We start from the raw sequence: 23,685 nt of genomic DNA, 5'->3' as shown, positions 1-23,685 counted from the left end.
ACCTCCATCATCTCTTCCTCATTCAGCACCATGTCCACTTCCATCGCCACCACAGTGTCTCTGTTAGTCTGCAAGAGACAGCACAATCTCACAGTGGGGTTCCTGTCCCACACCATCCATTGCCACGTGGCTGCAGCCTGCTCAAGCAGGCTGCCTCCTCCCTGGAATGGCACTGTACCTCCACTGGCGCAGCAGTGCTCATCCTGCTGGGATTGGTGCTCCAGAGCAGGCAGCAGGAAAAGCCCAGGCAGCAGCAGCAACAGCTGAGTGCTGACGGGCAGAGCGCAGAGCGAGCGCCAACTGAGCGCTGGCAGCAGGCAGAGTGTCTGCTGTGGTGGTTTCCAGGTGCTGGACGTTCCACCTGGAACGCTGTGGGAGCTGTGATGTCACAGAAGTTTCAGGGCCGCTCCACACTGGGAGATGGGCATGGTGGAATGATGAAATCCTTGAATGGTTTGGCCTGGAAGGGACCCTAAGGATCATCTGGTTCCAAGCTGAGCAGCCTCCCAGCACAGCAGGTTGCTGCGGCCCCTGTCCAAGCTGGCCTTGGATGTTGGTGGGCATGGGGTATGCACAGCCTCTCTGCGCTGGTCCCTGTGTCAGGGACAAGCACCCTGACAGGAAAGAACTTCTTGCCATCATGGAATGGATTCCAGCTCTTGCAGTTTCATCCCATTCCCCCTTGTTCTGTGACTTCAGTTGCTGACAAAGAGTCCTCTCCCACTTCCCTGTGGGTCAGGCTGTTCCTGCAGTGTCACACATGTGGCTGAAGCTGCAGCCAGGAGAGAGAGAAGCCAAGCTGGCAGAGAGAGGAAATGGGGAAAGTGACATGAGAGATGAGAGGAGAAGGAAAAAGTAGAGACATGCAAGGCATTGGGTTGGGTGATTTGTGGCATTCATGCCTTTTATTAGAGGCCAGGTTCTCTGGTGCACTCAATGACTGTGTGATTGCGGCGTGTCCACAGTGAGCCCGTGTGAGCGAGCTGCACTCCCAGAGGCCGGAGCACACTTGCTTCAAGTGCTGATGAATGAGGCCAGAGATGGGTCTTTGTGTGGAACTCCAAACGCTGTGCATTGCCATGAAGAGGGTCCAGGGCCAGAGAGAAAATGAGGCTGGGGTCTGAGGGTTTCATTCGGGGGGGAGAAGGGGTGAAGCCAGGACCAGCAGGGGAGAAGAGAGAGGAGAACATTCTCTGGAGAGTAGATATAAGGAAAAAATGGCAGTTGAAGTGGGTGATAGCAACAAAACCTGCGGATTGCAAGAGGCTGCAAGTGGCCATGGGTGAGAGCCTTGCATTCAGAGGGGTTTCTCTGTTTCACCTTGGTCCCCTTTGCCCTAAGGTATTACAGTTGCAATGAGAGGCCCCTGGGCCTCCACAAGTGCCCCCTTTTTGTTTTCAAGAATGAAGGCTTCTGCCATGGACTTTTGCAAGCGTTGAGCAAAACTGGATAGAATAACCAAGACAATGAATACAAGAAACAAAGCCCACAAAACAGTCTTGACTAAATCACAGAATCACAGAAACATGAGTTTGGAAGAGACCCCTAAGATCATCAAGTCCAACCTATGCCCTAACATCTCAACTAGACTATAGCACCAAGTGGCATGTCCAGTCTTTTTTTAAACACATCCAGTGATGGTGATTCCACCACCTCCCTGGGAAGACAATTCCAGTGCTTTATTATTCTTTCAGTGAAAATTTTTTTCCTAATATCTAACCTATACCTTCCCTGACGTAGCTTGAGACTGTGTCCCCTTGTTCTGTCAGTTGCTGCCCGGTGGAAGAGACCGACCCCCACCTGTCTACAACCTCCCTTCAGGAAGTTGTAGAGAGCAATAAGGTCACCTCTAAGCCTCCTCTTCTCCAGGCTAAACAACCCCAGCTCCCTCAAATGTTCCTCGTAGGGCTTGTTTTCCAAGCCCCTCACCAGCCTCGTTGCTCTCCTCTGGACACGCTCAAGTATCTCAATATCCTTCCTAAATTGAGGGGCCCAGAACTGGACACAGTACTCAAGATGTGGCCTCACCAGTGCCGAGTACAGGGGGAGAATGACCTCCCTGCTCCTGCTGCTCACACAAGTCCTAATGCAGGCCAGGATGCCGTTGGCCTTCTTGGCCACCAAGGCACATTGCTGGCTCATATCCAATCGGCTGTCAACCAGCACCCCCAGGTCCCTTTCTGCCTGAACACTATCCAGCCACACCGTCCCCAGCCTGTAACGCTGTAGGGGATTTTTGTGGCCAAAATGCAGAACATGGCACTTAGACTTATTCGACTTCATATTGTTGGACGTAAAGATGAAAGCCAGCCTTTCATGCCCCAGTCTTTCAACAGTCCAGTGAGCCAGTCGTTGTTGCCTTTTGTCTGGATCTTATTGATTTGATCTGTGAGCAGCTGGCCGCTCTGGTATACTGAGTCCCTATGTGAGAAGAGGTTGACATGTGTGGCCATGGGCAAGAAATTGTGGCTTGGCTGTGGAACCACCCATGCGAAGGCATGCGGCATAGTTAGGAGCATCCAGCTTCCTGCTGCAGTGGCAAGAAAGGACAGCATCCTTTGACTTTAGCTAATTTACTAGTGGGTGGAGGCTTGGGTGGCCTGAAAGTAAAGAGATAGGGAGATTGCAATGTGAAACTTAAATTCTGGTCCCACTAAACTTTCTCTTCTGTAAGGCAAGGGTTTGAAGTCAGCTTATTAGAAGAATCAAATATCAAGGCTAGAATACAGTTTTTCCAATTGTTAAGCGGGATATCGCAGTTAGTGGTGTCTGAGCTCTCTTGGTGTTGGTGTGTGTGGTCCACACTGCTTAGGAGATCTTCTTCTGTCCTTCTTCTTCTTCTTTTCCAGGCTGCTGCTGTCTGTCTTAGGCTTTTGTTCTGTTTTTCTGATGGTGGCTGTGGTGTTTGCCTGGCCATTGGCAGAAGAGTTTTATGTTTTTTGCTGGGATGCGTCTTGGGCCTGCTGCTGTAGAGACACAAGCATATCCTCCCTCCCAAGTAATGAATGGGAAAGGGCCCATAATTTGTTTGGATTCAGGGTCTTTGATCAACACAGGTGGCTTTTCTTTTTATTGGGCTGCCAATTAAATATAAAATGCCTGATGACTGGGGGAGTTGTTGAAAAAGTTGAGCACATCAAGGGCCTTGGCCAGGCTCTCAATGGGAGATACTATGTGGACTCCCTGTCTCTGTTGATCAAGGATCCTTTGGATGGAAGAGTGGGCCCTCTGGACTATGGACTGTCCTGTGGCAGAGTGTGGTATGGCTGTGACATGTTTTGTAGCCCACTGGTCAGAAAACGGTTGGAATCAGTGGGAGGTATAAGCAGGACCATGATCAGTTTTAATTTCCTGTGGAACAGGGGAGGTGGAAAAGGCTAAAAAGGAACGTTTTATAGCATCTTTTGATTTTTCAGCAGCATGGGCAGGGGCAGAAACCGCAGCGTTGTCGGTGTGGATTGAGACGGGGATGTATTTTAGTCTCCCAAAAGGGGCTTGGTGTGTGATGTGAGATTGCCCGATCTGGAGAGTCTTTAGTCCTCTTGGATTGAGTGCAGCTCTGACAGAAGCAAAGGCACGTTGCTGACAATTTGGGCAGGTGGCTGCCATGAATCTTGCCTGATCTTGGGTAATTTTAAAGATGCTGAGCGGTGCAGGAATGTTTTGATGGTAGAAGTGGTGGCGGATCCTAGCCTGGTCAGAAAGATTCCGTAGGGAGGTTTGGAGAAGCATTGCTGAGGCATCTGCTCTAGCATTGCCTACTATAAATGCAGGAAGGGTGGTATGAGACCTTGTGTGCATGATATAGTGTGGGTGTTGTCTGTGGGACAGAAGAGAAATGAAAGGGGAAAGCAAATGCTCTAGTTGGGGTTAGAAATGTCTTTGAAAATGGAATTTTCGGCCCGCTGCACTAGGTCATAGACATGTGCCGAATCAGTGATCAAAGGAAGAGGTTCTTTGAAAGTGGAGAAGGTCCTAAGGACTGCAGTCAATTCAGCAATTTGGGCAGGGTGAGGATCCCCTGGCTTGGCTTTTGTCTCTTGAGCAATGCGGGCCCAGGGCAGTGCAGAGCAGGGTGGGAAGCAGAGCCCGGAGCCTTTGGAGGCTGCAAGCCTTAAACATCAGCCCCTGCAGCAGCCCAGATGCAGGTGCCACAGTTGCCAAGGCTGTCAAGGCCTTGAGAGCGGGCAGGTGGATTTTGCATCCCTGTGGGCTGATGGCGGCTCTGGAGCCAGGAGTGGCTGTGGCTGCAGCAGGAAGGGTGGCTGAAAGTTTCCTGCCTTGCTTTGGTGGCATGGCTGCAGGGGCCAGTGCAGTGAGAGCCCCCTCTGTGCTGGTGAGAGCTCAGCTCTTGGGGACGCGGCTGTGCCCCAGCCCAGGAGCAGCAGCAGTGGCCAGCGGCAGCAGTGGTGTCAGTGGGACCCCCTGTGCACAGGGAGCCCCAGCCGCGGGGTGGCCGTGGCAGCAGCCCCAGGGAGCTCCAGCCCCGGGATCCCGGAACAAGTGGAAATCCCAACTGTGCAAACGCTGCCTGTGCCTCTTGGCTTTTCTTTGGTTGAGGGGATTTCGAGGTACGTTAGAAGTCTCTTTTTCTCTAACTTAGCTGTCGAAGGAAGAGTTGAGAAGTATGTGCTTCACTCTCTTAAGGTTGATTTTTATATTTTGTCTAAAACATTTTTTTGCTGGCCTGCTGAGGTTTGTTCAGCAGGTCAGCTTAAGGTACTCTTTTTGCCTCTTGGGTTGGTGTTATCTTTTATATTAAAACCTGACTATACTATGTTTACAAGAATGTTTTAATAGCTATTACTTAAGTTAGATAGTGACTTTCTACTTGAAACCAATATGTGAATGGTAATATCGTCTTTCATATGGATGCTAGCGAGAAGAAAGAGGAAGGACTGGGTACACCCAAATTTTTCTATCTATGTAGATAATACCAAACTCTTTCGTACAAGGTTCAAAACCTCTGTCTACAGTGCTCTAAATGTTTTCCGTTCACTTTGTGATTACTATTACTAGACTATCTAAATTGTTGTGACTTTTAATTCTTGACATAAAGGTGGTAACATGCTTTATGGGTTAAATTCAAAGGCCCAGGGGTCTTTGGCTACATGCCAGGGTCTCTGAACCCCCTGCCAGGGATTTAAAGCCCCCTGGCTGGGGCTGGAATCATTTAGGATGGTCAGGGGGAGGTCCGGGCTTCTGACAGTGCCCAAAGGAATGAGAAAGAGAAGTGAAGTTTTATAAAGAATCATTATTTATTTGCTGAACATCGGCAAACACGAGGATTTACAGAACACATTTCATTACAACAATCCTCATAACAACAACAACAACAATCTACTGCACATATTTCCATGGGATCCTATGGAGTAACAATCTTCAAAACATATTTACAAAGAACTACTAACCTAAGAACATATTTACAAAAATATCCTAACTTTTCAAACATATATACACCGCCGTAATATCTACAGCCATCATCTGCATCAGTCCTGGAAGGAAGAAAGAAGCAAAGCTGGAGTCAGCTGCCAGCACTGGGCCCAGCTGGGCCCCAGGAGCTGGGACAGGGCTGGCAGGGCTGGTGTGGCCCCAGGCAAGTGCAGGGCAGGCCAGGGCTGGTGCTTGTGGCAGCACAATCCAGGCCCCCTGCGGGCAGCGTGTCCCTGAGCGGGGCCATCCAGCCCAGCCCCAGCCTGGCGCCAGGGCAGCCACTGTGTCTGTGGGCAGGGCATGGGGAGCATCTGCCTGTCTTACTTGTGGGGCTCCATCTTCATCCAAGGACCATGGGCTCCTCCTCATCCTTCTCATCCACTTCCATCGCCTCGATGTCATCCTCCTCATCAACTTCCATCTCCTCAACCTGGTCTTCCACGTCCACCTCCATCATCTCTTCCTCATTCAGCACCATGTCCACTTCCATCGCCACCACAGTGTCTCTGTTAGTCTGCAAGAGACAGCACAATCTCACAGTGGGGTTCCTGTCCCACACCATCCATTGCCACGTGGCTGCAGCCTGCTCAAGCAGGCTGCCTCCTCCCTGGAATGGCACTGTACCTCCACTGGCGCAGCAGTGCTCATCCTGCTGGGGTTGGTGCTCCAGAGCAGGCAGCAGGAAAAGGCCAGGCAGCAGCAGCAACAGCTGAGTGCTGACGGGCAGAGCGCAGAGCGAGCGCCAACTGAGCGCTGGCAGCAGGCAGAGTGTCTGCTGTGGTGGTTTCCAGGTGCTGGACGTTCCACCTGGAACGCTGTGGGAGCTGTGATGTCACAGAAGTTTCAGGGCCGCTCCACACTGGGAGATGGGCATGGTGGAATGATGAAATCCTTGAATGGTTTGGCCTGGAAGGGACCCTAAGGATCATCTGGTTCCAAGCTGAGCAGCCTCCCAGCACAGCAGGTTGCTGCGGCCCCTGTCCAAGCTGGCCTTGGATGTTGGCGGGCATGGGGTATGCACAGCCTCTCTGCGCTGGTCCCTGTGTCAGGGACAAGCACCCTGACAGGAAAGAACTTCTTGCCATCATGGAATGGATTCCAGCTCTTGCAGTTTCATCCCATTCCCCCTTGTTCTGTCACTTCAGTTGCTGACAAAGAGTCCTCTCCCACTTCCCTGTGGGTCAGGCTGTTCCTGCAGTGTCACAAATGTGGCTGAAGCTGCAGCCAGGAGAGAGAGAAGCCAAGCTGGCAGAGAGAGGAAATGGGGAAAGTGACATGAGAGATGAGAGGAGAAGGAAAAAGTAGAGTCATGCAAGGCATTGGGTTGGGTGGGCTGTGGGATTCCTGCCTTTTATTAGAGGCCAGGTTCTCTGGTGCACTCAATGACTGTGTGATTGCGGCGTGTCCACAGTGAGCCCGTGTGAGCGAGCTGCACTCCCAGAGGCCGGAGCACACTTGCTTCAAGTGCTGATGAATGAGGCCAGAGATGGGTCTTTGTGTGGAACTCCAAACGCTGTGCATTGCCATGAAGAGGGTCCAGGGCCAGAGAGAAAATGAGGCTGGGGTCTGAGGGTTTCATTCGGGGGGGCGAAGGGGTGAAGCCAGGACCAGCAGGGGAGAAGAGAGAGGAGAACATTCTCTGGAGAGTAGATATAAGGAAAAAATGGCAGTTGAAGTGGGTGATAGCAACAAAACCTGCGGATTGCAAGAGGCTGCAAGTGGCCATGGGTGAGAGCCTTGCATTCAGAGGGGTTTCTCTGTTTCACCTTGGTCCCCTTTGCCCTAAGGTATTACAGTTGCAATGAGAGGCCCCTGGGCCTCCACAAGTGCCCCCTTTTTGTTTTCAAGAATGAAGGCTTCTGCCATGGACTTTTGCAAGCGTTGAGCAAAACTGGATAGAATAACCAAGACAATGAATACAAGAAACAAAGCCCACAAAACAGTCTTGACTAAATCACAGAATCACAGAAACATGAGTTTGGAAGAGACCCCTAAGATCATCAAGTCCAACCTATGCCCTAACATCTCAACTAGACTATAGCACCAAGTGGCATGTCCAGTCTTTTTTTAAACACATCCAGTGATGGTGATTCCACCACCTCCCTGGGAAGACAATTCCAGTGCTTTATTATTCTTTCAGTGAAAATTTTTTTCCTAATATCTAACCTATACCTTCCCTGACGTAGCTTGAGACTGTGTCCCCTTGTTCTGTCAGTTGCTGCCTGGTGGAAGAGACCGACCCCCACCTGTCTACAACCTCCCTTCAGGAAATTGTAGAGAGCAATAAGGTCACCTCTAAGCCTCCTCTTCTCCAGGCTAAACAACCCCAGCTCCCTCAAATGTTCCTCGTAGGGCTTGTTTTCCAAGCCCCTCACCAGCCTCGTTGCTCTCCTCTGGACACGCTCAAGTATCTCAATATCCTTCCTAAATTGAGGGGCCCAGAACTGGACACAGTACTCAAGATGTGGCCTCACCAGTGCCGAGTACAGGGGGAGAATGACCTCCCTGCTCCTGCTGCTCACACAAGTCCTAATGCAGGCCAGGATGCCGTTGGCCTTCTTGGCCACCAAGGCACATTGCTGGCTCATATCCAATCGGCTGTCAACCAGCACCCCCAGGTCCCTTTCTGCCTGAACACTATCCAGCCACACCGTCCCCAGCCTGTAACGCTGTAGGGGATTTTTGTGGCCAAAATGCAGAACACGGCACTTAGACTTATTAGACTTCATATTGTTGGACGTAAAGATGAAAGCCAGCCTTTCATGCCCCAGTCTTTCAACAGTCCAGTGAGCCAGTCGTTGTTGCCTTTTGTCTGGATCTTATTGATTTGATCTGTGAGCAGCTGGCCGCTCTGGTATACTGAGTCCCTATGTGAGAAGAGGTTGACATGCGTGGCCATGGGCAAGAAATTGTGGCTTGGCTGTGGAACCACCCATGCGAAGGCATGCGGCATAGTTAGGAGCATCCAGCTTCCTGCTGCAGTGGCAAGAAAGGACAGCATCCTTTGACTTTAGCTAATTTACTAGTGGGTGGAGGCTTGGGTGGCCTGAAAGTAAAGAGATAGGGAGATTGCAATGTGAAACTTAAATTCTGGTCCCACTAAACTTTCTCTTCTGTAAGGCAAGGGTTTGAAGTCAGCTTATTAGAAGAATCAAATATCAAGGCTAGAATACAGTTTTTCCAATTGTTAAGCGGTATATCGCAGTTAGTGGTGTCTGAGCTCTCTTGGTGTTGGTCTGTGCGGTCCACACTGCTTAGGAGATCTTCTTCTGTCCTTCTTCTTCTTCTTTTCCAGGCTGCTGCTGTCTCTCTTAGGCTTTTGTTCTGTTTTTCTGATGGTGGCTGTGGTGTTTGCCTGGCCATTGGCAGAAGAGTTTTATGTTTTTTGCTGGGATGCGTCTTGGGCCTGCTGCTGTAGAGACACAAGCATATCCTCCCTCCCAAGTAATGAATGGGAAAGGGCCCATAATTTGTTTGGATTCAGGGTCTTTGATCAACACAGGTGGCTTTTCTTTTTATTGGGCTGCCAATTAAATATAAAATGCCTGATGACTGGGGGAGTTGTTGAAAAAGTTGAGCACATCAAGGGCCTTGGCCTCCAATGGGAGATACTATGTGGACTCCCTGTCTCTGTTGATCAAGGATCCTTTGGATGGAAGAGTGGGCCCTCTGGACTATGGACTGTCCTGTGGCAGAGTGTGGTATGGCTGTGACATGTTTTGTAGCCCACTGGTCAGAAAACGGTTGGAATTAGTGGGAGGTATAAGCAGGACCATGATCAGTTTTAATTTCCTGTGGAACAGGGAAGGTGGAAAAGGCTAAAAAGGAACGTTTTATAGCATCTTTTGATTTTTCAGCAGCATGGGCAAAGGCGAAAACCGCAGCGTTGTCGGTGTGGATTGAGACGGGGATGTATTTTAGTCTCCCAAAAGGGGCTTGGTGTGTGATGTGTGATTGCCCGATCTGGAGAGTCTTTAGTCCTCTTGGATTGAGTGCAGCTCTGACAGAAGCAAAGGCACGTTGCTGACAATTTGGGCAGGTGTTTGCCATGGATCTTGGGTAATTTTAAAGATGCTGAGCGGTGCAGGAATGTTTTGATGGTGGAAGTGGTGGCGGATCCTAGCCTGTTCAAAAACATTCCGTGGGGAAGTTTGGACAACCCTTGCTGGGGCATCTGCTGTAGCATTGCCTACTATGAACCCAGGAAGGGTGGTATGAGGCCTTGTGTGCATGATATAGCGTGGATGTTGTCTGTGGGACAAAAGAGAAATGAATGCTGAAAACAAATGCTCTAGTTGGGGTTAGAAATGTCTTTGAAAATGGAATTTTCGGCCCGCTGCACTAGGTCATAGACATGTGCCGAATCAGTGATCAAAGGAAGAGGTTCTTTGAAAGTGGAGAAGGTCCTAAGGACTGCAGTCAATTCAGCAATTTGGGCAGGGTGAGGATGCCCTGGCTTGGCTTTTGTCTCTTGAGCAATGCGGAGCCAGGGCAGTGCAGAGCAGGGTGGGAAGCAGAGCCCGGAGCCTTTGGAGGCTGCAAGCCTTAAACATCAGCCCCTGCAGCAGCCCAGATGCAGGTGCCACAGTTGCCAAGGCTGTCAAGGCCTTGAGAGCGGGCAGGTGGATTTTGCATCCCTGTGGGCTGATGGCGGCTCTGGAGCCAGGAGTGGCTGTGGCTGCAGCAGGAAGGGTGGCTGAAAGTTTCCTGCCTTGCTTTGGTGGCATGGCTGCAGGGGCCAGTGCAGTGAGAGCCCCCTCTGTGCTGGTGAGAGCTCAGCTCTTGGGGACGCGGCTGTGCCCCAGCCCAGGAGCAGCAGCAGTGGCCAGCGGCAGCAGTGGTGTCAGTGGGACTCCCTGTGCACAGGGAGCCCCAGCCGCGGGGTGGCCGTGGCAGCAGCCCCAGGGAGCTCCAGCCCCGGGATCCCAGAACAAGTGGAAATCCCAACTGTGCAAACGCTGCCTGTGCCTCTTGGGTTTTCTTTGGTTGAGGGGATTTCGAGGTACGTTAGAAGTCTCTTTTTCTCTAACTTAGCTGTCGAAGGAAGAGTTGAGAAGTATGTGCTTCACTCTCTTAAGGTTGATTTTTATATTTTGTCTAAAACATTTTTTTGCTGGCCTGCTGAGGTTTGTTCAGCAGGTCAGCTTAAGGTACTCTTTTTGCCTCTCGGGTTGGTGTTATCTTTTATATTAAAAAGTGCATATACTATGTTTACAAGAATGTTTTAATACCTATTACTTAAGTTAGATAGTGACTTTCTACTTGAAACCAATTTGTGGATGCTAACATCATCTTTCATATGGATGCTAGGGAGAAGAAAGAGGAAGGACAGGTTACGCCCAAATTTTTCTATCTTAGAACCTCTGACTTCTATGTAGACAATTCCAAACTCTTTCGTACAAGGTTCAAAACCTCTGTCTACAGTGCTCTAAATGTTTTCCGTTCACTTTGTGATTACTATTACTAGACTATCTAAATTGTTGTGACTTTTAATTCTTGACATAAAGGTGGTAACATGCTTTATGGGTTAAATTCAAAGGCCCAGGGGTCTTTGGCTACATGCCAGGGTCTCTGAACCCCCTGCCAGGGATTTAAAGCCCCCTGGCTGGGGCTGGAATCATTTAGGATGGTCAGGGGGAGGTCCGGGGTTCTGACAGTGCCCAAAGGAATGAGAAAGAGAAGTGAAGTTTTATAAAGAATCATTATTTATTTGCTGAACATCGGCAAACACGAGGATTTACAGAACACCTTCCATTACAAAAATCCTTATAACAACAACAACAACAACAATCTACAGCACATATTTCCGTGGGATCCCATGGACTAACAATCTTCAAAACATATTTACAGAGAACTACTAACCTAAGAACATATTTACAAAAATCTTCTAACTTTTCAAACATATATACAGAGGCGTAATAGGTACGGCCGTCATCTCCAGCAGTCCTGGAAGGAAGAAAGAAGCAAAGCTGGAGTCTGCTGCCAGCCCTGGGCCCAGCTGGGCTGGGAGCTGGGCCACAGGAGCTGGGACAGGACTGGCAGGGCTGGTGTGGCCCCAGGCAAGTGCAGGGCAGGCCAGGGCTGGTGCTTGTGGCAGCACAATCCAGGCCCCCTGCGGGCAGCGTGTCCCTGAGCGGGGCCATCCAGCCCAGCCCCAGCCTGGCGCCAGGGCAGCCACTGTGTCTGTGGGCAGGGCATGGGGAGCATCTGCCTGTCTTACTTGTGGGGCTCCATCTTCATCCAAGGACCATGGGCTCCTCCTCATCCTTCTCATCCACTTCCATCGCCTCGATGTCATCCTCCTCATCAACTTCCATCTCCTCAACCTGGTCTTCCACATCCACCTGCATCCTTTCTTCCTCGTCCAGCACCATGTCCACTTGCATCTCCTCCACAGTGTCTCTGTTAGTCTGCAAGAGACAGCACAATCTCACAGTGGGGTTCCTGTCCCACACCATCCATTCCTACATGGCTGCAGCCTGCTCAAGCAGGCTGCCCCCTCCCTGGAATGGCACAGTACCTCCACTGGTGCAGCAGTGCTCATCCTGCTGGGGTTGGTGCTCCAGAGCAGGCAGCAGGAAAAGCCCAGGCAGCAGCAGCAACAGCTGAGTGCTGACGGGCAGAGCGCAGAGCGAGCGCCAACTGAGCGCTGGCAGCAGGCAGAGTGTCTGCTGTGGTGGTTTCCAGGTGCTGGACGTTCCACCTGGAACACTGTGGGGGCTGTGATGTCACAGAAGTTTCAGGGCCGCTCCACACTGGGAGATGGGCATGGTGGAATGATGAAATCCTTGAATGGTTTGGCTTGGAAGGGACCCTAAAGACCATCTGGTTCCAAGCTGAGCAGCCTCCCAGCACAGCAGGTTGCTGCGGCCCCTGTCCAAGCTGGCCTTGGATGTTGATGGGCATGGGGCATGCACAGCCTCTCTGCGCTGGTCCCTGTGTCAGGGACAAGCACCCTGACAGGAAAGAACTTCTTCCCATCATGGAATGGATTCCAGCTCTTGCAGTTTCATCCCATTCCCCCTTGTTCTGTCACTTCAGTTGCTGACAAAGAGTCCTCTCCCACTTCCCTGTAGGTCAGGATGTTCCTGCAGGGTCACACATGTGGCTGAAGCTGCAGCCAGGAGAGAGAGAAGCCAAGCTGCCAGAGAGAGGCAATGGGGAAAGTGACATGAGAGATGAGAGAAGAAGGAAAAAGTAGAGACATGCAAGGCATTGGGTTGGGTGGGCTGTGGCATTCATGCCTTTTATTAGAGGCCAGGTTCTCTGGTGCACTCAATGACTGTGTGATTGCGGCGTGTCCACAGTGAGCCCGTGTGAGCGAGCTGCACTCCCAGAGGCCGGAGCACACTTGCTTCAAGTGCTGATGAATGAGGCCAGAGATGGGTCTTTGTGTGGAACTCCAAACGCTGTGCATTGCCATGAAGAGTGTTGTCCTGGGTTGACTATATGATGCTTTTATCCCCAATCGTCTTGTTCTGTTTACGCTGAATAATATGTTTTAAACCTTTAAGACTCTCTTCCAGACAGTGAGGACGGGAGGGAAGAAGCGCACAGTTTGTTTTCAGACTGCTCTCACTCCTCCACATTCCTGCTCCTGGACTGTGTTGTCTGCGGATGGACAGACAGCCGGACAGAGCTCCTTTTTCCCTATTTTCTTGCTTTTAGTTAGTTTTACCTAGCTGAAGCAAAGAAGTTCCCTGGACTGTGATTTTTTCCTTTTTTCTTGGACCTGTTCAAGCTTGCTCTGGACTGAACACCCAGAAGAGCACCGGCAGCTCCACCTGTAGCCCCTGGCCAGGCCTAGGCCGCGGCGTTTCCAGCACCAGAGACTGATCAGAGACTGAGTGAGCCAAGCTGCAACCAGGAGAGAGGACTGTTCTGAGTTTGCTTTCCTTGGATCAGTGAGAAGTTTTATTGTTTAATATTGTTTGGTTTCTATTGTTTAATAAACAGGTTTCTTTCCACTTTTCTCCAAAGAAATATTTTCTCCTGAACCGGTTGGAGGGTGGAGGGGCAATTGGATCTGCTTTTGTAGAGAAGCCCCTTTGGGAGTTATCTCCCAAACTTGCCCTAAACCAAGACAAATACAGCTAGTGGCGCCCAACGCGTGGCTTGAGAAAGTGGAAAAAAACCCTTTATTGATTGTAGGTTTGTTGTGCTTGGTGTGTAGTAGGTTAAAGTACCCAGTAGCCATGTTATTTGAATTTGTAATGTCTCTTGGGGAGGCCTTTATGTGGCTCTGGTCTCTAGACCTTTTTGAGGTTTCAATACCTTTCTGGTCACTAGGATTATTGTCCCTATCACGTAGTTTTTGCGGTAAAGGGGCATGGATTAGATTAGCTATTGTGTTAGCCTTGGTGATAATGATTTATAAGGCGTTTACAAAAATACTGGCGTCTGTTTACGATATGTATGGTTTATGGTTTCTTCGTCTTACCCTGCATCCCAGTTCTAGCAGTATGTTTTGGGAATTTATTAGTAATTGCACCCAGCTGGTTAGAGGAGGAGCAGGGAATGAGGCTTTCCAGCCTTTCCTTTCCTTCTTCTCCTTTGAATCTGTTATGTCACTTGTAGAGAATGTTCAGTTTCCCCTGAATATTAAAGAGACCATCTTTCTGGCATTTAATCTAGTAGGCTTCCTCTATATGGTCTGCAGCTTCTCTAGAATGAGGGCTGAGATGTCTAGAAGAGCTGATGAGACCCCTGACCCAGAAGTAGACGCACGTGTGGAGAATCCTGAGTGGGGTGGAGAATGGGAAAATATGAGCCAAATCCTGAAAGAATTCTCTGACCCTATAGTCTGGGACTTTCCCCATGAACAAATTCAGAACCCAGCTGAAGTGGGGAAATATCTGAAAGAGAAGTATCTCAATGATAGCCCTAAGGAGAAAAGGATCATTGCAGTGAGCTGGGCCCTAGCATATGCTTATCGTACACTGCTAGATACTCTAGGGCAGCAGACCGAGGAACGGGGGCAGGGAGATACATCAAGAGCTATCCCAATCGCTCAAGTTGCAACCAACACCCCAAGCTCAAAACCAGCAGCTAAACCACATAGTGAACCTAAGCCAGTGGTTAAACCAAACAATAAGCCTCAACCAATAGCTGTTGCTACTAGCACTAAAAGTAAGAAGTGCACAGACAAGACCGATCGACCAATAGATGATAATGATGATGATGCAAAAGAAAGACCCTCAACATTTCCTAACATAAAATCAGGAGTCAAAGCAACTAACACAAAATCAGAAGCCAATATTAAGTCCTTCTCCCTAAAAGACCTGCGTGGCCTAAGGAAGGATTACACCCGACGATCTGATAAATCCATAATTAGCTGGTTAGTCTGTCTTTAAAATGCTGCAAGCGAAGCTACAATTCTGAATAACACAGAAGCGAAGCATTTGAGATCCCTGTCACATGATCCTGTCATTGACCAAAGCATGATGAGGGGGGCTAACCCTCACAGCCTCTGGGTACGGGTCTTAAACAGTGTAGCGCAAAGATACCTGTGTGCCGATGATCTCTACATGCAGCAAACACAGTAAAAAACCATAGAACAAAAGATTCAACGCTTGAAAAAAATAACAATAAGAGAAATTATATTCTCAGATGACATAACAACTAAAAATCCAGACTTAGTACCATGCACATCTGTGATGTGGCGAAAACTAGTACAACTTGAACCACATGAATATGCATCTGCTCTAGCTATCATAAAGCGAGATAACACGGATGAGACTGTGCTTGACATGGCAAAGAAACTCCGAGCTTATGCAGATGCTGTGCATAGCCCCACACATGCCAGAATCGCAGCGGTGGAAACACGTCTGCAGAGATTAGAAGATAAGATAAAAAAGAATCATAAGAAGCTTAGAAAAGAGATTAAAGAAAACCTTCTCCAAATCTCAGCAGTACAGATCAGAGGTTCTAGTACCCAATGCAGACGTTCCCCAGATGGAGAAAGAAAGTACACCCCACGAGCTGAGCTGTGGTTCTTTCTGCGTAATTGTAGAGAAAACATGAAGCTATAAGATGAAAAATCCACCGCTGCTCTGGCCCGAAAAGTACGTGAATTAAAAGAAGACAAAGCTCAGAGAAGAAGTTCCACCACAAGGAAAGCAGCTCCAGTTACCCATAGCCAAACTGCCAGGTATGATAATAATAATGACATGTCTAATCCCCTTGAAAAAACCTCTAAGACATATGCCCAAAGAAAGAAAGATAACCAAGCTTAGAGGAGCCCTGCCGCTAGCCAAGTAGAAGCTAAAAAAAATCGTGTTTTCTGGACAGTATAGATTCGTTGGCCTGGCACATCAGAACCACAAAAGTATAAAGCTTTAGTCAACACTGGTGCACAGTGTACCATAATTCCATCAAGACACGTAGGGACAGAATCCGTTTCTATCGCTGGTGTGACAGGGAGATCACAAGACTTCACTTTAGTAGAAGCTGATGTGAGCTTGACTGAGAATGAGTAGAAGAAACATCCTATTGTGACTGGCCCAAAAGCCCCATGTATCCTGGGCATAGATTATCTGTGAAGTAGGTATTTCAAAGACCCAAAAGGACTGAAGTAAGCATTTAAGATAGCAACTATAGTAACAGAGGGCGTCCAGCAATTGAATACCTTGCCTAGACTGTCTGAAAATCCATCTACAATAAAGCTTCTAAAGAGAAAAGAACAACAAGTACCAATTGCCACTTCCACAGTACATCATCGACAATATAAAACCACTCGAGATGCTGTAATTCCCATCCATAAGATGATGCGAGAGCTAGAGAGCCAAAGAATAGTCAACAAAACCCACTCACCCTTCAACAGCCCCATCTAGCCTGTGCATAAATCTAAAAGAGAATAGAGACTGACGGTTAACTACCGTGCATTAAATAAAGTGAGTCCACCACTGAGCGCTGCTGTGCCAGACATATTAGAGCTCCAGTATGAGCTTGAGTCCAAAGCAGCGAAGTAGTATGCCACTATCAATATTGCCAATACATTTTTCTCCATTCTGCTGACAGCAGAATGCAAGCCTCAGTTTGCCTTCACCTAGAGAGGTGTGCAGTACACTTGAAACCGACTGCCCCAGGAGTAGAAGCACAGTCCTACCATCTGCCATAGACTGATCCAAAGTACACTAGAAAAAGGTAAAACTCCAGAACATCTGCAGTATATTGATGACATCATTATATAGGGGAAGACAGCAGCAGAAGTGTTTGAGAAAAGAGAGAAAATTATCCAAATTCTCCTGAAAGCCGGCTTTACCATCAAGAAGAGCAAAGTCAAAAGACCTGCTCAAGAAATCCAGTTTCTAAGAGTAAAGTAGCAAGACGAACAGCGTCAGATTCCCACTGATGTCATCAACAAGATAACAGCAATGTCTCCACCATCCAACAAGAAGGAAACACAAGCTTTCCTAAGTGCCATAGGTTTTTAGAAAATGCACATTCCTGAATATAGTCAAATCGTGAGCCCTCTCTATCTAGTCACCCATAAAAAGAACACTTTCCACTAGAGCCCTGAACAGCAACAAGCCTTCGTCCAAATTAAGCAAAAAATCGCTCATGCAGTAACCCTTAGCCCAGTCAAAACAAGACCAGATGTGAAAAATGTGCTCTATTCTACAGCCGGGAACCATGGTTTGTCCTAGAACTTGTAGCAGAAAGTGCCTGAAGAGACTCGAAGCCGACCACTGGGATTTTAGAGTCGAAACTACAGAAAGTCTGAAGCCAACTATACTCCAACAGAGAAAGAAATTTTAGCAACCTATAAAAGAGTCCAAACTGCCTCAGAAGTAATAAACACCGAAGCACAACTCCTCCTGGCACCCCGACTACCAGTACTGGGGTGGATGTTCAAAGCAAAAGTTCCCTCTACCCACCATGCCACCAGTGCTACATAAAATAAGTAGATTGCTCTCATAACACAGCGTGCCCGTATTAGAAAGCTGAATCGCCCTGAAATTCTAGAAATAATTACAAACTAGCCAGAAAGTAAAAACTTCAGTCTCACTGATAAAGAAGAACAAGAAATGACACATGCTGAAGAAGCTCCTCCATATAACCAACTGCCAGCGGAAGAAACACAATATGCTCTTTTTACTGATGGTTCCTGTCGCATGGTAGGAATGAATCGGAAGTGGAAAGCAGCCGTATGGAGCCCCACACGACAGGTTGCAGAGGCCACTGAAGGAGAAGATGGATCAAGCCAACTTGCTGAACTCAAAGCTGTTCAACTGGCCTTGGACATTGCTGAAAGAGAGAGGTGGCCAAAGCTCTACCTCTACACTGATTCATGGATGGTAGCCAACACTCTGTGGGGATGGCTGGAGAGGTGGAAAGAGGCTAATTGGCAGCGTAGAGGAAAACCAGTTTGGGCTGTTGAAGAGTGGAAAGACATCGCTACCAGGGTAGGGAGGCTACCTGTGAAGGTCCGCCATGTAGATGCCCATGTCCTCAAGAGTAGAGCTAATGAGGAGCACAAGAACAATGAGCAGGTAGACCAGGCTGCAAAGATAGGGGTGTCCAAGACAAACCTAGATTGGGAGCATAAGGGAGAGTTATTCCTAGCTCGATGGGCCCATGATGCCTCAGGTCATCAGGGTAGAGATGCCACCTATAAGAGGGCACGAGACCGAGGAGTGGATTTAACCATGGACAGTATTTCTCAAGTTATCCACAACTGTGAGACGTGTGCTGCCGTCAAACAGGCCAAGCGGATGAAGCCCCTATGGTATGGTGGGCGGTGGTCCAAGTACAAGTATGGGGAGGCCTGGCAGATTGACTACATCACACTGCCCCAGACACGCCAAGGCAAGCGCTACGTGCTCACAATGGTAGAAGCCACCACAGGATGGTTGGAGACCTACCCTGTGCCTCATGCTACTGCCCAGAACACCATCCTGTGCCTGGAAAAGCAAGTCCTGTGGAGACATGGTACCCCTGAGAGGACTGAGTCAGACAACAGGACTCATTTCAAGAACAGCCTTATCAGCACCTGGGCCAGAGAACATGGCATTGAGTGGGTGTACCATAACCCCTACCATGCACCAGCTGCGGGAAAAGTGGAAAGGTACAATGGGCTGCTAAAAACCACCTTAAAAGCCTTAGGTGGGGGATCTTTCAAAAATTTGGAGCAGCATTTGGCAAAGGCCACCTGGTTAGTTAATACCCGAGGCTCTACTAACTGAGTGGGCCCTGCCCAATCTGAGCCTTTGCATAGAGTAGATGGAGACAAAGTCCCAGTGGTACATGTCAGGGGTTTGTTAGGGAAGACAGTTTGGATCAATCCTACCTTGAGTACAGACAAACCCATTTGCGGAGTTGTTTTTGCTCAGGGACCAGGTTGCACATGGTGGATAATGCAAAAAGATGGAAGAACAGGATGTGTACCTCAGGGAGATCTGATTGTTGGGTGAGAACTATGTATAAATATCACTGTTTGCTGAATGTTACCACCATTGTCTGTGTATAGCTGTATATTAGATGTATAATATATGTGTTTGTAGAGTAAGAATATATATTAGTTTTAGTAGTAAGCCGATGATATGGGGATAAGGGGTGGAATGTCCTGGGTTGACTATATGATGCTTTTATCCCCAATCGTCTTGTTCTGTTTATACTGAATAATATGTTTTACACCTTTAAGACTCTCTTCCAGACAGTGAAGAGGGGAGGGAAGAAGCGCACAGTTTGTTTTCAGACTGCTCTCACTCCTCCACATTCCTGCTCCTGGACTGTGTATTCTGCGGATGGACAGACAGCCGGACAGAGCTCCTTTTTCCCTATTTTCTTGCTTTTAGTTAGTTTTACCTAGCTGAAGCAAAGAAGTTCCCTGGACTGTGATTTTTTCCTTTTTTCTTGGACCTGTTCAAGCCTGCTCTGCACTGAACACCCAGAAGAGCACCAGCAGCTCCACCTGTAGCCCCCCTGTCTGGGCCTGGGCAGCAGCATTTCCAGCACCAGAGAGACTGATCAAAGACTGAGTGAGCCGAGCTGCAACCCAGGGAGGTGGCTGTTCTGAGTTTGCTTGTTTTTTTGGATCAGTGAAAAGTTTTGTTGTTTAATATTGTTTGGTTTCTATTGTTTAATAAACAGGTTTCTTTCCACTTTTTCTCCAAGGAGATATTTTCTCCCAAACTGGTTGGAGGGTGGAGGGGCAATTGAATCTGCTTTTGTAGAGAAGCCCCTTTGGGGGTTATCTCCCAAATTTTCCCTAAACCAGGACAAAGTCCAAGGGACAAATTTGTGCCAATGAACTTCACACCTTGAACTAGGAGGATCAATTCTTGTTGTGCTCAGCAGAGTCTGGGGACAGAGAGGGTTTCCAAAGGAAATCTTGGTCCATGTGGGGCTGAGGCTCCCTCCAGGCTGGCTCCAGCCCCTCAGGGTGCCCACAGCCCAGTTCCCCCTCCTTAGCCCTGGGGCTGCCCAGGGAAGAGCCATGGCTGAAGCTCTGCAGGAGCACACAGGCTCAGCCCTGCTCCAACATGGGATTCATGGGCCAGGGCACGCTGGGCTTTGCCCCTACAGCTCCCAAGTGTGTCCAGAGAAACTGCAAGGAGAGGCTCACCTCTGTCAGTGGGACCCCTCTGTGCACAGGGACCCCCACTCCTGGGGAGGCTGTGCCAGGGACCTCCAGCCCTGGGAACCTGGAGCAAGTGGAAAGCACAACTTGTCAAAATGCTGCCTGTGCCTGAAGCAAATGCAAGGAGAACTGAGATGTGAAAAATAAAATTTGTTTATTACAGAAGAACAGAAGCAAAAATACAGAAGATATTTACATTCTAAGAATGTTTGTAACAACAACAATTGATAGAACATATATAGAGAAAAACCTACCTAGCAAAACTATGTGAAATGTATTTACAGAAGTCCAAAATAGCCCTAAAATCTATATTCTAAAAAACAACAACAAAGTGTAAAACATATATACAAAAGGGTGGTGCCTCTGTCGGTGATGTCCATCGCACCTGGAAGAAAAGCAAATGGCATGGTCACTCCAGTCAGGCACAGAGGGCTCTTGCATGTGCCCCCAGGCTGGCACATGCTTACCCAGCAGCAGGACTCTGCTACCAGAACTGAGCCTGGCTGGGTCTGGCATGGAGCTTGTGTGGAGCAAAGCAGGCACAGGATGGGCTGTGGATGGCCACCAGAATCCAGTGGCCTGGCTACAATGTCCCTGAGCAGGGAGCACCCAGCCCAGCCCCAGCCTGGCAGCAGGAGACCCACTCTGCCTGTGCTGCTGCTGGCATTGCTCTTCATGCCAAGATCATGGCCGCTTCCTCACCTTCTTAATCAATATCCATGTCCTCAATGGACTCTTCCATATCCACATCCATCTCTTCGTCCTCATGCACATCCACGTCCATCTCTTCTTCATCATCCTCATCCACATCCATCTCTTCCTCTCCAGGGTCTTCTCCGTCTATTTCCATCTCCTCCTCCATATCAATCTTGGTATCTACCTCCATCTCCTCCTCTCTGTCTGGGACAGCCTGCAGAGGTAGGTAGCAAAAGCTCAGAGCGGGTCCCTGTCCCACTCCATGCCCACAGAGCTCCAGCCCACCCGGGCAGGTGGGGGGTGTCCACCTCCATGGAATGGCACCATACCTTCCTCAGAAGAAAGGGGAGCATCCTGCAGGGCTGGATGATGAAATCCAGGCACTCAGGAGCTGTCAGGAATGATCGAGGTGATCGGGGTATCGGGGGGATAAGAAGAGTGAAAGGCGAGGGCAGGAGCAAGGTGCAGAGCGTGTCAACACAGCGGCCAAGGGTTGTGTTGTGCCCTTTGCTGGGCGCTGGACATTCCAGCTGGAGCGTGGGCTGTGACATCACAGTTCCCAGGCTCCATCTGAAGTGGACAGTGGAGACCATGGAATGATGGAGTCCCTGAACGGTTGGGCTTGCAAGGGAGCCTGAAGAACAACATCTTGTTCCCAGCTGAGCAGTCTTCCCCCAGAGCATGCTGCTGAGAGCCCTGTTGCCAAGGATGGGACATGCACAGCCTCTCTGCACAGCCTGGGCCAGTGCCCCACCACCCCCAGTGGAAAAGAGCAGCTTCCTTAGATGCAGCTTCCATCAACCTGCTGCAGTTGAAAGCCATCCCCCCTTGTCCTGTCAGCACAGGCCCTGCTGAACACTCTGTCCCCTTCTTTCCTGCGGGAGCCTTCCAGTCCTGCAGAGCCGCAGTGAGGCTGCCCAGTGTCTCCTCTCTCCAGGCTGAGCATCCCCAGCCCCACTTGCCCAGCAGTCAGTCACATCAGGGCCAGTCAAGGCTGAAGGGTAGCAAATAGCATCAGGAACTGAGAGATGCAAGCTTTAGACCCAGGTGTCCTGGCTTGTAAAATAAGCATGTATTCTATTTTTGCCATCTGTTGGGGGTTAGGCAGTTTTTCTTATCTCTTTCAAGAACAATGACACTGCCAGGAAGATAATCTCCTGCTAATGGGCTATTGAATTACTCACTGTGGCTGGTAAGATTAGTTACATCATCCCATTGGGAGATGCTCCACCCAGAGGGAGGAGCCAAGCATCCCTGCCACCATAAAACAAGCGTTTCTGAGACCACAGACAGCCTTCTTCGCTGGATTTCCCAGAGGAATCAGGAACCAAGGCCCAGCTGCTCCTTCGCCGCATTTTCAGAAAGGATCTACACCCTTCTGCAGATCGCCGCTCCAGGAGGAGCAGCCACCATCTGGCTGGACTACTATCAACACCCTGACTTCTCAGGGTGTCAGGTTTTTCTCACTCTGCCAGTGGTTTTTTGCTTGTGCTAAATTACATTGTTATTTAGGGGTTTTTTTCTTCCTAGTAAAAAACTGTTATTCCCATTCCCATATCTTTGCCTGAGAGCCCTTTTAATTCTGAAATTGTGATAATTCGGAAGGAGGGGGTTTACCTTTTCCATTTCACAGGAGGCTTTTGCCTTCCTTCACAGACTCCTGTCTTTTCAAACCAAGACAGATTTTGGCGCCTGAACAGGGGCTCGAGGGCATTGAGAAAAAAAAAAAAAAGGGATTAACAGTTCTTAGGTAGTTTAATTTTTAAGTACCACCATGTGGTCTAGTTTTCCCTGGTTTGGGTGGCATGTGGTCGCAAGTGTATTCTTCCCATTTACAGGCCCTTATCTAAATATGGGTCCTATAACTAAAGCCACTGTGTCTGTTATCAAGTTTGTCCTCTGGGTGAAGGATTCATGGATCTTTAATTTCCTCTGGATGGCAGGTACATGGATTCAGAGCTATCACACACTAACTGCATGTTTTTGGAGTTACTTTAATAATGGTACCTACTGTGTAGAAATGACACGGGGGGAAACTTTCTCCCAACCTTTTAACCATCTTTTTGGGTCTGCTCCACCAGTTTTCGAAGGGTTAAGATCCACTCTAAGTGCTAATGATATCATACAATGGATGGTGTTGCTGATATGCCTGTTATGTTTAGCACTCAGAGATAAGAGAAGATTAACCTGGATAACTACCCTGACACCTACACCAGAGACTAGGGATGCTGCTGCAGAGCCTGACACTACCCCAGAGACTGGAGATGCTGCTGCTCCAGAGCCTGACCCTGCCCCACAGCCTGCCTCAGAAACGAACCACCCAGATTGGGTGAGGGTGCTGGTTAAGGAGATGCAGGAGATGCAAGAGATGCTGAAGGAGTGCATTTCACCAGCTGGTGAGAAGCCCGCCTTTTGCCTTGAAGAGGGACAGTCTAATAGTACAGCTGTGGAACCCACAAATGTTACAACTGTCCAGGCTCCAGCTGAACCACAAAGGCAGTCACAGCCAGCAGCAGTTGCCCCGGTAGAAACAAGGAGGTCTGAGATGAAAGCAGAGCACCCAGATAGAGATAGGAATGGAGGAACCTCACAACCCACAGGGGAGCCAGGAGTTGCGATCATCACCGAGTCCCTGACGTACGAAAGTCTCCGTAATCTGCACAAAGACATTGTGCGACGAGGGCGTGAGGCTTATACTACCTGGCTACTCCGGGTCTGGGACCTTATGGGTACAGGCGTGCAGCTGGACGGTGGTGAGGCAAGGAACTTGGGACCCTTAACCCAGGACTCAGGTATGAATCAGATTTTTGTAAGGGAGCCAGGATCCCTTTCTCTCTGGGAGCGGCTTTTAATGAGTGTCAGAGAGAGGTTTGTCCACAGGGAGAGAATGCAGGAGCACCACCATAGAATGCGTTGGAAGACCCTGGAGGAAGGGATCCAACAGTTAAGGGAAGTGGCAGTATTAGAGGTAC

At 49.1% G+C, this 23,685-nt stretch overlaps 2 protein-coding genes and 1 long non-coding RNA gene across 4 annotated transcripts; 1 reads left to right on the top strand and 2 right to left on the bottom strand.

The window, feature by feature from the left end:
* Window positions 1-11,120: 11,120 nt before the first annotated feature.
* Window positions 11,121-12,065, bottom strand: LOC135298455 (uncharacterized). Its single transcript, XR_010360432.1, has 3 exons — window positions 11,954-12,065; window positions 11,654-11,843; window positions 11,121-11,379 (listed from the first exon to the last, which is right to left on the bottom strand). It is a non-coding gene; the product is annotated as an uncharacterized LOC135298455 (long non-coding RNA).
* Window positions 12,066-12,432: 367 nt separating this feature from the next.
* On the top strand, window positions 12,433-19,756 carry LOC135298434 (uncharacterized). Of its 2 annotated transcripts, none has more exons than XM_064415992.1 (2): window positions 12,433-13,337; window positions 15,446-19,746. In XM_064415992.1, the coding sequence occupies exon 2, from the start codon at window positions 17,463-17,465 to the stop codon at window positions 18,618-18,620; it is 1,158 nt and encodes a 385-aa protein (XP_064272062.1). In that variant the 5' UTR covers window positions 12,433-13,337; window positions 15,446-17,462; the 3' UTR covers window positions 18,621-19,746. The 2 variants fall into 2 exon arrangements, with proteins under 2 accessions (XP_064272062.1, XP_064272064.1); XM_064415994.1 differs by having other exon boundaries at window positions 12,435-18,502; window positions 19,079-19,756.
* A 396-nt stretch (window positions 19,757-20,152) lies between these two features.
* Window positions 20,153-21,202, bottom strand: LOC135298439 (ribosomal RNA processing protein 1 homolog). Its single transcript, XM_064416003.1, has 3 exons — window positions 21,043-21,202; window positions 20,720-20,927; window positions 20,153-20,402 (listed from the first exon to the last, which is right to left on the bottom strand). The coding sequence occupies exons 1-2, from the start codon at window positions 21,064-21,066 to the stop codon at window positions 20,724-20,726; spliced, it is 228 nt and encodes a 75-aa protein (XP_064272073.1). The 5' UTR covers window positions 21,067-21,202; the 3' UTR covers window positions 20,153-20,402; window positions 20,720-20,723.
* Window positions 21,203-23,685: the final 2,483 nt, after the last annotated feature.

This window comes from Passer domesticus, chromosome 4, assembly GCF_036417665.1.
Source record: "Passer domesticus isolate bPasDom1 chromosome 4, bPasDom1.hap1, whole genome shotgun sequence".
Lineage (NCBI taxonomy): Eukaryota > Metazoa > Chordata > Aves > Passeriformes > Passeridae > Passer > Passer domesticus.
Note: the sequence above shows the minus strand (reverse complement) of the source record. Positions and strands in the feature narration are given on the sequence as shown.